The 16361-nt window shown below is 42.7% G+C and overlaps 1 protein-coding gene across 1 annotated transcript; it reads right to left on the bottom strand.

Moving 5' to 3' along the window:
• Positions 1–14489: 14489 nt before the first annotated feature.
• LOC111601577 lies at positions 14490–15151 on the bottom strand. Its single transcript, XM_023318231.1, has 2 exons — positions 15065–15151; positions 14490–14988 (listed from the first exon to the last, which is right to left on the bottom strand). Exon 2 carries the CDS (start codon positions 14975–14977, stop codon positions 14564–14566), a length of 414 nt encoding a protein of 137 aa, XP_023173999.1. The 5' UTR covers positions 14978–14988; positions 15065–15151; the 3' UTR covers positions 14490–14563.
• Positions 15152–16361: the final 1210 nt, after the last annotated feature.

Consider the following 16361-nt stretch of genomic DNA (forward strand, 5'->3'; position numbering starts at 1 on the left):
GAAACACATATATCATTTCGCCTCACTCATATTTGGTGGCCATAATTGAAGTCCGTTGCAGTTAATAGAGTTTTTAAAGTTTTCAATGTGGCATAAGTCGTGGGATAGTTCAAATCTCTGTGCGAATATGAGAGTGTGTGCGTGTGAGTGTGGAAAACAACGCTTAACACAGCGAAATATGTTGTTGCTCAGAAACGATTTGATTGTGTTCAACTAACCTTTAAAGTCTACCAACTTTCATATGGTGTTTGATATATAAGCTAGGTTTATAAGCATTAAATATCTGTAATTCAAAGTGAGACGTTACTGAAAATGTAAAGAGCTCCTCATCTGTGTATACTTTACGATAATGCCTAAGACAAATTTGGTACATCGCCTGCTTAAAATAGGCGGGGTAAAGTCTTCTTGCTTTAAGTAAGTTTGAAGTCAATTTTAATTAGAAATTGAAAAATATTTATAATATCAAGCAAATAATTAGTAATAATTAGGGACAACTTTTGCCCAGCTCTTCTATGTACTGCGATAGAATCGTTCAAACAGACAGACAGACATGCACGGCTAAATCGACTTGGCTCTCGAGTCTGTCTAAAAATATATTTACTCTATATAGGTGGTTTAATTTTTGAGTTTTCAGTGGGATCAGGACAATGCTTTTCAATGCACTACTAAGAGTTTATATAAGGCCTATGTTGGCATGCGTTTTCTGCCACAGAAACACTAAGTGTGTAGTAGATGATGTATATGATAATTTGCTTTTAAGCTAAGTATTAACTGTTGGAAATTTAAGGTAGTATAAGTTCACTCAACTTCTCACATCCATATATATATATATATATATATATATATATATATATATATATATATATATATATATATATATATATATATATATATGTATACATATAGCTTATCAGACACTATTAAACTTTATCGTCCACAAAGGTGAAATAAGCAAAGCACTTGGAAAATAATTGAAAATGCATTTGGAGCGTAGAATATTGTAACTTGATCAGTATTTTCTTGTTTTTTTTTTTCTTCTATAAACTTAAGCAGCCCATCAAAAACCTTTAAGATTTTCAAACAACTTTCCCAACATTAGCCGCAGCTCGTTGTCTGCTGCTGCTGGTGCTGATCGTGTCTCCAATTTCGTTTCACATTCCATGGCCCCTGTTTGAATGTTGAATGTGGCTTGCATAAATATGAGCATAATTAAATAAATATTTACACACTTTACTTACTTAGTAACTTGCTGAGTTTTGTGTCTACCGTTCGGGGCTGCTGCTACTACTGCTGCTGCTGCTGCTGCTGGTGTAGCTACTTGAACATCATCGGGCACTCGATGTGACACTTGTTTTCATTTGGCGGGCAAACTTGTTGATCAGCTCAGCTGAGCTGTTGACCAACTTGTCTGAGCTGAAGGCCTAAGCGCAGTTCCACATTTAACTTTATGAATTCAGTGAAATTTTATGTTTTTCTTTGGATAGGAAAATCAATAGGGCCAACGAGAGAAAGACAAACAAGATCTCTGTCAGCTGATAGGCATTGATGCTGTGTGAAGCGTGTGATATTTTTTTGGTGTCTAGCCGTTTTATGCCTTTATGACAGGCTTTTATTGTTGTTTATTGTTTCAATTAAAGCGGGGCCAGAGTTTTGCCGGCATTAATAAACAGTGACTGAACGCAGTGACTGATCGCAGTCGCAGTCACCGTTTTATTCATTATCAAAAATTCCTGCACGCCTTATGACGTTTCCACAGTTGATTTCTGTACAGATTATTCATGGATTTCTTTAGTGTTTGCTGTTGTTGTTGTTGCTATTGTCTCTCTTTGGAAATCAGCTTTCAGTTGATTTTCATTATACAATTCTCGCTTGCCTTTTGTTGTGCTGTTTTATGGCGCAAATATAAGTAAGAAAAAGGTATAAAAATTAATTTCATTATTATTATTATTATTTTTATTTCGATTGTAAAGCTACCGTTCCGAGTGCTTGACATAATTTCTGTGACACGAATCGAGAGAGTTCCAAGTAGATGAAGTGCGCGCTGTGCTCATTAATTTGTCAGTCAATAATAATGCTTCTCTCTCTCTCTCTGTCTGTCTGTCACTCTCTTTCGATATAATTGTTGAATGATAACTGCAGCGATCGATCAATCCAGCCCATACATCTGTGCGCTAAACGAAGCTAGTCCAAAGACGGCAGCCAGATCGTTTACCCGTGACTACCAACTGAATTACGGCAACCGAGTGTTTGTATATCTCTTACCCGTCGTGCGACAGCATCCACCAGATTTTTGCCATGTTCCGCACGATCTGCTATTATGTTCATGTCCATGTACAGCTGGCCAGCCAGTCAGCCAGTCGAATCTGTGCGCTGTGCGCATACTTTTCAAAGTAACTTTAATTAAAGTGTGCGCTTTAAAGGCCGACATTTGAAATTTATTGGCTTTTTATGCGCAGCATCCCTGTCCATAGCTATGTCTTCCCCTCCTATTCAAAGCATTCATTTCTGTTTATATATCATTTACGAATTGGCTCTTAAAATTTCAACCAGAGACAGCTGCAATTGTTCGCAAATTTATTATACAAAAACAAACATAAAATTATATTTTATTTTTATGCTTGGCAAATTGTTGGCTAATATGGTTAGTCTATGTTTATGTCTTGTTATTGTTTGCAATTAAATATTGGAGAATTGAGAGATATTTCAATGGATCAATGCATGAAGAATTTTAGGTATTTATGGGTTATCACTTGATATTATATTACTATACTTTTTTAGTCTTCTTCTTTAGCATCTCCTTACAGCAATCCCAGCCTCTCGAAACCCTTCTATAAGTCAGCTCATCGTACTTTACATCAGTATCTTCAGTCAGCTCAATCTGCAGTTATCATAAATATATATTCGTGGACTTCTCTTCTTAAACTTTAGCCCCTTGCATCTTCCAGCTCTTAAGCCAAATCCCCAATTATAATTGCGCTTTCATATGTCATCTTAAAGCCGTTTACCACACTGTTCTCTTCAGCCTTCTGCAATCTGTTGTGGTTTATCAATGTTGCACTAATTGCCTCTGTTCTCGACATGTTTTCAGCCAACGCTGACCCGACTGCACATAACCTCAAGCGTGCGCAGCGATCACGCCGTAAACTTGCCCTCCTTGCCCCACCCAGCGCCCACTCTATCAGCTCAAGCCGCGAGTCTACATCGAAATGCAGCACTCAGTGATCCAGTTACAATTTGTGCAGTTGCATTTTCGTTTAATATTTTAATTAAAAGCCGAACGTGGCGCTCCACATGCCGCCAGCGAGCCACTGCAACGAATACAAGCACTGCAACCACTGCAACCACTTGGCTGCAGGTGTCGAAGGTTGTTCGCCGCCGCCTGGTCCCACTTTGGGTGCCTGCCCCGCGCCCAGCTGCTCTTTACATGCCGTGTTAATCACCAATAATAATTGTTAAACGCAAATCGCGCGCCTCGACTCTTGGCTGGGTGGCAGCCAGCTTTGCCAGCCAGCCAGGCAGCCAGGCAGTCGGGTTCCCAGTCGAAGGCTTTTGGCGTTTCCATGAGTTATGAACAACATGCTGCAGCTTCAACTGTCTGTGTGTGTGAGTGTGTGTGTGTTTGTCTCTGCATGCCTGCTGGTCATTTTGGTTATGCGATGAAATAATTTAAATATTTGCAGGCAACAGCAGGAGCTGGCAGCGAGCACCCCCAAGCGCGTCTTATGTAACGTCAGCCCATTGAGAAGCAGCCAGCCAGCCAGCTAGGTAGGCAACTGCCCCCGCAGCACACGTGAGCCACAGCCAGTTGCGATCTGCAGTTGCGAGCTGCTAGTTGACAGCCCACGCGTGGCTCTGCCTTATCCCATTTACCACATTTACCATTTTTGGCTATCGACATCGACGACGAGCGCTGGCGGCCAGCCTCCAGCATCCAAGCCACCAACCGAGCCACAGCTGAACCACTCCTGCTTCATCTTCTGCTCAGCTGCTGCTCTGCTGCTGCTCTGCTGCTCTGCTGCTGATGAGGCAGCTTAGGAGACGACGTTGGAGACGTTGCGCAAGTCTCGCCTCGCCAGCAAAACGTCATGAGAGATTCTCAGATATATTTCATTTTTATGATTGTGTCTATTACCAGCAACCACGCACGTTTGCTTTATATTGAATGCCCTACTCGGGTAGAGTCCTTATGATACAACAAGTGCTAGATGAACTTTGTCTAAAGAGAGAACGAGATAGATATAGATATAGATATAGTTATAGATATAGATATAGATATAGATATAGATATAGATATAGATATAGATATAGATATAGATATAGATATAGATATAGATATAGATATAGATATAGATATAGATATAGATATAGATATAGATATAGATAGATATAGATATAGATATAGATATAGATATAGACTCGCTCTCGCTCTCGCTCTAGCTCTCGCTCTCGCTCTCGCTCTCGCTCTCGCTCTCGCTCTCGCTCTCGCTCTCGCTCTCGCTCTCGCTCTCGCTCTCGCTCTCGCTCTCGCTCTCGCTCTCGCTCTCGCTCTCGCTCTCGCTCTCGCTCTCGCTATCGCTCTAGCTCTCGCTCTCGCTCTCGCTCTCGCTCTCGCTCTCGCTCTCGCTCTCGCTCTCGCTCTCGCTCTCGCTCTCGCTCTCGCTCTCGCTCTCGCTCTCGCTCTCGCTCTCGCTATCGCTCTCGCGTCTTCCGCGTTCGTGAAGTTTCCCTTTAAGTACTTCTCGTGGCATTGTTATTGCTGTAGCTTTAGCAGTTGTTATTGTCGTCGTTGTTAATGTTGCTGCTGTGCCTGCAGAGGCAATGTTTACAGCAGCAACATCAACAACGGCAACAACTTTTTGAGGTGTTGGTAATTGATTTTTGTAATATCTTAGCTGGCACTCTTTTTTGTTTGGCTTTTCTTAACATCAACATCAACAACAACAGCAACAGCGAGAGCAACAACAACAACAACAACAACATTGGCAAACTTCCGAGATGTGTCTGCGACATCCGCCGCCGCAGCAGCAGCAGTAACAGCAACAACAGTTGGTGAAAAAAGGCGCGCAAGCGTGCGAATTCAATTGCTCAATTGCAGAGCTGAGCTAGACAGACTCAACTCCGCCCCGCCTCCTGCTGAGCAGCCGCCCCCTGTCCGAGCAACGCCTGCGCAATTGTTGTTGCAAAGCTGCTGCCGCTGCTGCTGCTCCTTTTTATCCGCTGCTTTTTATTGATTTCTGTGGTTTAGTTTCGGGTTTATGTTTACAAAAAAAACAATAAGCAAACAACAATTGCGCGACATAGATAGATATTTTCGTAGCTGCTCTTTTATATAGCCGAAAAAGCAAAGCATTTCTGACAAGTTATTGTCTTGAAAAATGACTCACACTTTGGCCAAAAGATTTGGCGTTTGCAAATCGTGGGAAATCATTCATTGTGTGTGTGCACACACACACACACACACCCGCACAACAATTGACGCCAACACTCAAAGGTAACGAAATGGAGAGTCAACTGCAACTGCAACTGCAATCGGAATCGCAATCGCAATCGCAAATCGTAGCTGAGCCGCGGCTGCGAGCTGCAAGCTGTGAGCTTTGAGTTGGCCTGGCCAACCTTTCCAATTGTCATAATTGTAATCGCTGTCATTTGCTGCTCGTGTCGGGGCGCTAAATTCTATTAGTTTTACAGTTTACATTTAATATGCATTACAATATGACATTTCTCAGACAGCAGAGCGTCTCAAGTCTAGCTCTGTATCTCTATCTCTATCTCTAGTTGTATCTGAAGCTGTTGCTGTTGCTGTAGCTGTTTGTGCGACATGTCAAAGTCGCAGTCACACTCACAGCGGTGGCTGTTGTCGCCCGCGTGACACTTTACACACACAATAAATCAAAGTGTGCTTTATATATATATAAAAAGCTTTGCCATTGCAATAAGCGAAAAAACAGATTAGAAACTTATGACATACCAGAAAAACTGCATGGATATATATGGCATATATAGCCAGATGAGGCGCAGCGCTGATGAAACTCTAGATTGCATCATGATTTATGATGTAAGGCTTTGCGGCAAGGAAGGCTATGGCGAGGGCTTTAATTGTATTTTGAGTAGAGCTAAAGTCTTCGATTCCTGCGATGGTCGAGTGAGGGGAGAAAGTGTGCTGGGAGTAAATAGTTCCTAAAGATTAAAATGTATTCTATAAGAGTTTGCTTGCAGAGTACCTAGAAGTACACAGGAATAGTAGTAGACTAAAAGATTTTTTAGCTGTAAGTCAGCTAATGCCAGCTCAATTGCTCTGGCTATATATATAGTCTATCGAAAGCAGAGGAGGAATTGCGGATATTTATTCTAAAATTCTATTTCCAATTAAGAGAGTTGCTCATAATGTAGCTAGGCGCAGCAATGCCAGCTGCTTTGACCTGCTGCAAGAGTCATCTGATTTATATAATCTATATAGCTTAATCTATTTACGCGATGCAGCATAGTTCTAGCCTCACTTCAGATATCAAATAAATTCCAAATCTAGAATAGATCCAGTTTGGCTTGACTTTCGAGCGTATTTAGCTTTATTTAAAATCTTTTCTAAATTGATTAGCTTAGCTAGCTGATCGAGTTCAGCGATTAGCTTTAGCTGTTTGTGGCTTTTATGAGCTGGCATCAATTTTGACACTCTCTCTTATATCATCATATCATTGGCATATCGATCTGGCAATTTGGATACTTTCTGGCGCTGTAATGCAGTGATGTCAGCGTGGCACACACATTTCTTAAGCCAGATCGTAAGCCAGCGATAGCAAGCTGCGTGTATGTATGTGTCACCTGTAGCCCTATCTTAAATTTCAATCATAATTTCGCCTCAGCTGTGGAGCAAACACTTGACATGGATACGCCGGGCTACACATGTATGCGTATGTATATTCAGAGACGACTAACTATGCGACGATTAAAGCCCACGCCAGTTGACCGCAAAGACATACGTTGAGGGCCTTTGTCTGCCCTTTGGGGCAGATGTGGCGGGGCCAGCTCCAATCTATGCCAAAGATGTTTCGATGTGCGCATTATGCTAATTAGCGAGAAGCAGCCAGTTGAAAGAACTTGCCACAGTGATCGGCTGTCGATTGTATCTCTCTCGCTCTATTGTTGTTGCTCTTTGTTGTTTCGAGCTGCGATCAATAAAAATTATGTTAATTAAATGCCATTTCATTGATGGAACATAAAAATCCACACGCCACGCCACGCCACGCCGTGCCACGCCACGCCATGTTCTCAAGCCAAAGACCCGAAAGGCGACACGGTGAAACTCTTTGACTTCATTCACAAAAATATAAATGCTGTCCATGCGAGAGTGTATGCCTGTGTGTGTTGTGTTGTGTTTAGTCGAGAGGCGCTCCTAAACATGCCCGTTAACAAATTCTTACGCAGCATAAAATAACATGCCGGGTCGAGCGTCGAGGCTACGCGAGGCCTCCAGCTGCGCGTGAACTTGGCCAACTTTGGCAATGACTCACTCTGGAAGACAGCCGAACGCTCAGCCAGGAGATGAACCAAGTAAAAGTGTGCCAAGTGGCCAACTGAGACGGAAGTTTATTTGCCCGCATTTTTTTAGCCATATGAAGGTCACGTTGCTCTGTGCACTTTTGGCCAGCGCAATCAATCAGCGACTAATGAGATGAAACAGAGATATGCAGAGAGCGAGAGCGATAGAGAGAGAGAGAGAGGGAGAGGAAGAGGTAGAGTTGGTAAAGTAGCTACTTGAGCTGCTGCAATTCCAGCAGCCAGCGATTGATTGCAATTTCACTGCCATCGGGAAGCACAATGTTCGTCGGCTGAAATGCTATTAAAATTATGATTTATGTGCGATGAACTCTTCAACTTGATTAATAAATCATATGAAGAACAGCAACTGGCTGCCAATTAGGTGAGGCTTGTCGAGAGTTTAAGTTTCTTGCAATGCAACTAATTAACAGGAAATTTGATTTCTTTATTTGTGGACAATTTTGAACTGTGAATATGAATTCTGATTGGGTGTGCTCAACTTGGATATACTCTGCAATACGGGAATTGCATCAATGTGCTTGAGTTCATAGGAGAAGGTATCTAAAGCATATTTATGGAGATATATAAACTACACTACAAATCATGCAAATTGAAAATTTGATTGAATTGAGAGTGAAATAGAATCTATTCCAGATCAACAGCTTCATGAGGACAATTCAACAGAAGAATATGCAAGGCTATATATCTGTGATCAAAAATATATTTGTGAGTAAATCTCGAGGCTGATATGCACAGGCAAATCAGTGCATCTAATCGAACACTTCAAAATAATCTGCTCATAATAAATGGATTTTAGCCAAACAGTTTTGCCATAGCACAAAGTCTATGAAACATGCTCAAGAATATGATGTATAAATAAATGATGATATGATATGATAGTATCAAATATTTCTCAAATATTTAAATGTGGCTTTCTCAATGCGAGACGAAACAAAGGCCAGACGCGGCGGCAGTTGTAGAAGCTCTTCGTAGTCTGAAACCCACACACGTTAAGAGGATTACTTAAACATGTTTTTGGCCTTTAGCTAAATGGGAAATAAATAAAGTGATCTTAACGAGCGTACAGCTGTTAAATAATAATTTCTTTTTGCTTTTATTATATAGAGAAACATAAGTATTAATTAGCATTTCAGTTGGACGAGTGTTTAGCAGTGGCTTATCATATCTCTGGCTGCATTTGCATACGCAGCTCTTAAGTGAAGAAGCAGTTGCTTATCTAGAGCTTGGGATCTACTGTGTGAGACCCACTCGCACCGCATGTGGAGCATTGTATAACAAAAGCGCGATATAGTCGAGCTGTCTGGAGCTCGTTAATGTGTCGCCTTCAAATTGCCACACATTGAAAAATCGAAGTTGGGCTAGTTTTTGTCTCTGTTTTCGCTTTGGCTTTTATCTGGCTGTGTCAACGCGGCAAAGCGGCTCCTGGAACGGGCCAACCGGCAGCTACCAGACCAGCCACGGACATGGCCAACAGCCACTTGGCCAGTTGCAGTGTTGATCAAACGTAAATGTCAAACCGAATGACAGTTTGACAAATATTGACGACGCGTCGCACGACGCACAGCCAACTGCAGTGCAGTGCAGCGTCGACTGTGGAGCTCACTGCAACTCACGACTTGGTAGCTCCTGCAGCGATAAGCCAGCTCCCCATAGGGTAATTAGTATTTAAGCTAAAGACTTGGCCTCCACTTGCCACGGGAGCTGCTAAATATACTCGTATATCTCGCTGATTTCTCAAGCGGCTTTGATCTGCACAGATAGCCGCCTCACCTGGCCGTCTGGCCGTCTGGCTGGCTGGCTGGTTGGCTGGCCGAATTGGTTTGCCGTCGCATCGTGGCCCACTTTGCTTGCGGGCCGCTCTCTGATGTGTATCTGCGACATACTCGTACTGACATGCTTTTAGCAGCATTATAAACATTTTGTGTGCCCCCAACTACTCGCCTCCTCCTCAGTCTCCTCAGCCTCCTGCTCGCAGCAGCACAAAAAATTGATGGCGCAACATTTTTGCTACTATTTGTCATCAAAGCGCATTCCACGAACGAAACAAAAACAAAAACTGAAAAAAAACAATCTTAAATAATAATCGTATCAAAAAATAACTCATTTTCGTTGCTCTTTAATTGCTTTTGATAAATCGCCGCATAATCCGCTTAAATATTTATGTGATCATCTTTTATATGGCAAATATATTTTGTATTTTTGTTTTTTACTTCATTTTTACTAATTTTTTAGCGTGCTAATTAAACAAAGGACACGCGGCAGCTTTGCCAGTTGCCTTAAGACCTCGCATAAATTCGCATTTGTCTGGCAGCAGGCGCGCCGTGGGAGGGGCAGTGCCCAGATCTAAGCTAATGACTTCGGCTATCATCGATCAACAGCGGACTTCAATAGCTCTAGCATACGGTCGCATGCCACAACAAATTTTTTTTATTAATTCGGCATTTGAGATTCATTTTTTTCAATTACAATTGCATTCGATTGAATTGAATCTCATTGAATTGAATTGGACGCGGCAACGGGCGATTATTGATCAATTTTGCTGGAAAAATTACAGCGTTGACCATTAAATTATTAACTTGGCCAACTTGGCGGCCAAAAACCCGCTGAGCCAGCTGCCCCACATGTGGCAGACTCATTAAAGCAGCTCCGCTCCGCGCCACTCACAGCTCGCCAACTGAAGCTCGCGTCGCGCCTCCTTAGTTCAATTATAAAGCAATTGAATTAGTGTTTGGATCGGGCAAGTGGCTGTTCCTTCACTCTGCCTCACTGTGATCTCTCGCCAATCCATCAATCAGCCACATCCAATCATTATGTAAGCGAGGCTGCCAATTCCCAATGCCTTCTCATGTATTTTCTTATTTTTGTTTTGGCAAATGCGTGAGTCTCAGTTTTGATTTCTTCTTCTTCTTGTTGGGCTAATTAGATGAAGTGTGCGGCGTGATGTGCAAATTGTTTTGTCGATTTGGATGGTGTCTTGTATATGAATTTGGGTTAATAGTTAATTGGGTTAACATGATGTTGGAAGTATAAACGGATTATGAAATGGCTAAGGGAATGCCAGTGGGAGAGAGAGAGAAATGAAATACCTCTCAAATTAATAATAAATTGACTTAGGAAATGCCAGAGGCAGAAAGGGAGAGGGAGATAGGATGAAAGGAAAAGAGACAGAGCGAGATTGGGAGGCAGAAGAAGAGATACCTCTCTCTCTCTCTCTCTCTCTCTCTCTCTCTCTCTCTCTCTCTCTCTCTCTCTCTCTCTCTCTCTTTCTCTCTCTCTCTCTCTCTCTCTCTCTCTTTCTCTCTCTCTCTCTCTCTCTCTCTCTCTCTCTTTCTCTCTCTCTCTCTCTCTTTCTCTCTCTCTCTCTCTGGTAAAGAAAGGCAAGTTCATTTATGAACTCTCAAAAGCATCACAAAATTAATTGAGTATTCAGATAGAGAGAGAGAGTGAGGAAAAGAGAAAGGAAATTGTTCTAAAATCAATAATGGAATGGCTTAGGAATTGCTGGATGGAGAGCGAGAAAGAGAAAGAAGCAGACAGAAAATGGTTTTCATTCAGTTCTAGCTAAGCTTAAGAACTCTTAAGACAACTTTTCGTTTCTTTTGCTTTAGAGTAAAAGCAAACTCCTTGAACTGGCCTTCGATTCCTCTACCTATTTTTATTATATTCTTGTGTAAACTTAAGCAGAGATCATGGCTATATTGAACAGCTGTTTTTAGCCACATTATTGAAAGTGAAAGAAATCTGAGGCCTCGTTTTAGCCCTACAGAAATCAACTTCGCTTTCTCGACACAAGTCAAATACGTGCCCCCACAATTATGTAGCTCTTCACAGCTTATAAACGAGGAAACCAGAAATATTAACCCCTAGTTCAAGTATTGCGTGCCTCGGCCGTATAAAAAAAACAAAGGCAAAGGTAAAAAGCATTCGCCCACCTTTCAGCCACATATCCGGCACGCGTCTGGCAAAGGAACATAAACTTCATTGTCGACAAAATGCGTAATTATATCGGGTTCATCATGAGATAGCGAGTCCAAAAGTCAGGCGGTCATTAAAACAACCCCAGGCAGTTGGACATGAAAACAATTTTGTGGCACAGTTTTAACACCTTTTTGGCCCGAAACACGCGCCGACTGCAAACAGTTTGCACAACGGCCGAAACCAACTGTAACCAACATCGGAAATGTATGTGAAAAAAGCGAGAAATGGGCACAAATGCGATACGAGTCATGGACAGGGCAAGAGCCAGTACGAGAGAAGAGCTATGCATTTTTATTTTCATTTTCATTTTCATTTCATTTTTCCGTTTTTATATCCTAAATACATTGAAGGGACTTGAGGAGGGTATGATGTTTTTTAGGGCAATGAGGGTATGGAGAATAGAGAATCGATGTAGTTTGTTATTATTAGATCTGTATAAATGAAATGTTCTAGACTTAGCATATAGAGTATATAGCCTACTATGAGATACTTTCAAATAAATTGCAAAACATTTCCATAATAGAGAAACGTCTTTCCTGAGACTGCCTTCCTTAAGCATAGCTCGAAGGCTTTAAGATACGGAGATGTCGATTTGTCTACATTCCAAATGCAATTTATTAACTAAATACCGCGTCTACACCTCAAGTTCAGGGTATTCGCTAGTCGAGTGCTTTCTATCAAAATACTTCTCGTTCTCTTAGTTATTAGTTTTATGTATTTTGACTCATCATTTGCTGACTGCGCTCGCTGTCTGCGCGAGGACGAGGACACGCGACCGAGCGCATAATTTAATTTTCAAGGGTTCCGCGAGGGTTGCCTCAGGGTTGTCAGCCCTTCAGGACATGCGTGTGACATATGGTTAATGAAAACGTTAACTGATGACCTGTGGCACTGGCAGTCGCTGCAGCAAGCATACGCTACCGACATTATCATTAATTAGCGGGCATTAGGTGCCCCCGGAGCACCGCAGTACCGAGTGTGATAAATGTTTCGTTTTTGAGTTTAGTTTCGAACTGACATGCAACAGTCATAGAGATAGCGGAGACCGATAGAGGCCAATAGCTATAGCTCTATTCCGATTTCCCAGCCTATGTCCAACGTCCAACGCATCTTTCAGCTGGTGGGCTTTTAATGCTCGCCCATGTGCAGATCGCTGTTCGCAGATCGGATCCATTCAGCTGAAGGTTTCTTCAAGACTTCTTCGAGGCGACAATTGCTGCAGTCGCAGTTGCGGTCGCATGTAATTGCTCTTTGTTTGCCATTTGATGTCATGTTCTCGGGTTCTGCATGTGTAGGCCGAGAGTTGACTTGCCTGCTCGTTCTGCTCCCAATGATTGTGCAACACGCAATTGCCAATTGCTGTTGCTGTCGCTGTTGCTGTTGCTGTTGCCTTTGCCTTTGCTGTTGCAATTGTTGCAGTTGTCGTTGCTTCTTTCATTTCGCGCTGATTTGCCGCCAGCATTTGCATGGAAATGTGTTCACAAAATAACGCGTGCTCTTGGCTTTGTTTATTGCCACTTCTCAGCCAGCGACAACACCAACACCAACACCAATAGCAACACCAACAGCCACATAGACGACGCGTTGCGTTTATTTTAGCCATATTGCGGCAAATTATTGCGGCTCCTTTGCCAATCCAACGGATGTGCGCAATTTAGCCAACTAACTGTTGGATTGTCAACTGGCTTTATTCCAAAAATAAAGAAAAAATTGTTGCTGCTGCTGCTGCTGGTAAAATTTATGTTTAGGCCATGTCCGCCGCAAACTGTAAATAATAGATGAAAATGGAGTATGCCAGGGCGGGAATTACATATATTAGGAGTATGTTATTCGCTGTGATTGAGGATACAAAAAGTAAACAAGCAACATGTTGTCATAATTGTCTATTTGCTTATGTATGCATGTAACAGCTATGTGAGAGCGTAAGTGCAGCTGTGTGAGGATGTATGTGTGATGGTATGCATAAGTGATTGCTGTGTAAGTGTGAACGTGACTATGTACGAGTGCATTTATGTATACAAATATGTAACAGAGTTAGTATGTACGTATGCCTGTATGGATGTATACATCAGTGTGTGTATGAACAAGTGTATGACATATGTATATAGTAGTTAAATCAACATTTTTTATAAAGCTAATCTTCACAATTCACAAAAGTTGTATAGGTCTTCTATGTGATTCTCATTCATACATTTCTCTCTCTCTCTCTGTGTGTCCTTCTCTCTGTTTTCTCTACTCCTACTGTGTCTCTGTTCTTCCCCACCTAGAGCTCTCTATCTTTGCCCTGCCCCTTTCTCTGTCTGTCTCTTTTCTCTTCTCTATCTCCCCTCTTCCTTGTCTCTCTTCACTCCTCTCTCTCTTTGTCTTCCTCCCTCTACTGCTCTTCAAATTAGAAATTCCCAAACAAGCAACGCAGCCCACCTACTTCATAAGAATTGTCCTCCAAACTAAACGCAAGTTGACATATTATCCATTCTTATGAAGCGTTCTGGCATTGATTATGGTTTAAGGCAATGAATGGCTGCAGCAGCATTCGGTGGCAATCAATTTAATTGAGATTGATAGTCGGGCCACTTCCGTTTCATTACACATTACATTCCGAAGAAGAATTGACTCGACTGGCTGATAGTTGGCCGCTGATAAGGCCTCGCTGCCGCCTGCGTGGGCACAGGTTGCCAAATGGCATACAGAAGGGCGGCTGCTGTGCAACTGAGAGATCGGAGCCCGAAGATTTATGAGCCGTGTTATTCCGAGTAACTCACACGTCGCAGCAGCCTGCGAGTGCCACTTGTAGTGCGTCTCTACACATTTGCAGTGCATTGATTTTTGTCACTTGGGCAGGCGATTGGCATCGGGTACGCGTGCCAGCCAATTAATCATGCGTAGACAGATGAGGAGCATATGGGGAGATCGAAGAACTGGGGACAGGAAATGATCGAAAACGCGATGGCTCGTTGTGGGGGCGCCTGGCCCCGGCCGGCGATCGATTACGATCGATTTATTGACTAGACCTAACAAGCTGAGTAGGCTAACGCCTAAAGAACAGAAATCGTATGATTCGAAATAGCTTCCGTATGCCCTGATTGGGATTGCGTCTCGTCAGCTGGGCCAGCGACGGCGACTCCAGCAGCGCGATGCGTATGAAGAGCGATAGCAGCCGCAGCGTCAGCACATCATCGGGTTGACCCTCTCCATTCTGGTTGACAATCGACCGGGCGCTCGAGTGCGCTTCCAGCTGCAGCCAGGTGCGCGGATCTTCGCGCTGATCTAGCACCGTCGCCGTATTCGTCCTCGCCTGTCGGGCTGGCAGTCTGGCGCGCGTACGTCCAGCGCGCCGGCGGGCGCGTTGCCGACGCGCCGTCACCCTGGGCTCTGTAACGGGCTCGGCCGTGGACGCGACCTCGCGTAGCAAACGCAAACGCTCGCTGCGTCTGGGCGGCATTGCTCTCACGGCTGAAAGCATCGATTGAACCATTTTGCACATAAATCTAAATTTAAATATATTAAATATCCAAACGATATTTCTTACTTTTCACAGCAGTTTATTTATTGTTTTTATTTTTGCCTACTTTGTAAACTGTTGAAACAATTCTGCTCGCCGAGAGTCTCGCCACGAAATGACTTTCGTTTCATTACTAATATGAAAGGCATAGCTTGCTTGGTAAACTTATTGTTTTTAGAATGTTTTCCAAGTGCCACTCAACAAGTTTCGCATTGTCAGAATCGATGTTTGTCATCGACTTGGTATTGTTATCGATACAACTGCTTAAGCAGGGCTAACTGAAGTGTCTTAGGGTTGTCATTGAGTCAGAACTGATGCTGTGATCTTGAGATTCATACTCTACATTTATATATATATAGCTGATATAACTAATTCAACCAGCAATCGCAGCCTTTCAACATCCATCGTGTCAATAATTTATAATTTCATATTATTATTTTAATAATTTTGCTCCACGAACTTAATATTAGAACTTGTTTCAAGTGAGTTATGACTTGTACATATCTAAATATTAAAATAATATAAAGTTTTAGTTGGTGTTGACCGCAGTTGCCGCTTTTGCTGCTGCAGACTTTGAGGTTTTATAATGAGATTTGGCTGTAAGGCCATAAGCTTATGCATAAATGGTCATTATTTTGTCAGGCACGACTTGACGCTTTGACAAAGTAACTGTACATTTTGCCTGGCCGGCAGCCAATTGGCCTATTGAGCCTTTGCGCCTGATTATAATGCTTATTATTATGCCAACACAGCTGCGAACCATTTGTTGTCGCTCTCGTTGTGGCTGTTGTTGCTGTTGTTATTGTTGTTGTTGTTGTTGTTGTCGCTGTTGTAGGTGTTCAATTAAATATGCAAACAGCTTCAAATGTGTCTCGACTTGACCGAGTTCAAAGTCAAATTGGCAGCAGCCAAGCTCGCTTTATTTATCTCTATCGCTGCCTGCCTTTTAGCCCATGCATATTTCGATATCGAAAAGTTCATTGCCAAATGCAGCAGCAGCAGCAGCAGCAGCAGTCGCCACTGGGTCGGCCGATCGGTCGATCAACTGCAGCTGGGATTGAGTCACACGCCGTCTACCAGCAACAACCCCAACCTCCAATTGCCGGCTGTTGTCTGTCCGAGACCCGAACACGGCTCGACGTTCAAATTGTGGGCGGCCACGGATCTAATGGGTTTTAACATACTCTAACTCCTTGCCACAGAGTCGCTTAACTGAGTCGATGAGGCAGCTTACAAATGCATATGCTGGAGCTATGAACAAGAATATGAATTATTATAAAACTGAAGAGCTTGATGGCATTCTAAATTCATATTTTGATTAGGC

Source organism: Drosophila hydei, unplaced genomic scaffold (assembly GCF_003285905.1).
Source record: "Drosophila hydei strain 15085-1641.00,03,60 unplaced genomic scaffold, DhydRS2 tig00008128-arrow-arrow-pilon, whole genome shotgun sequence".
NCBI lineage: Eukaryota > Metazoa > Arthropoda > Insecta > Diptera > Drosophilidae > Drosophila > Drosophila hydei.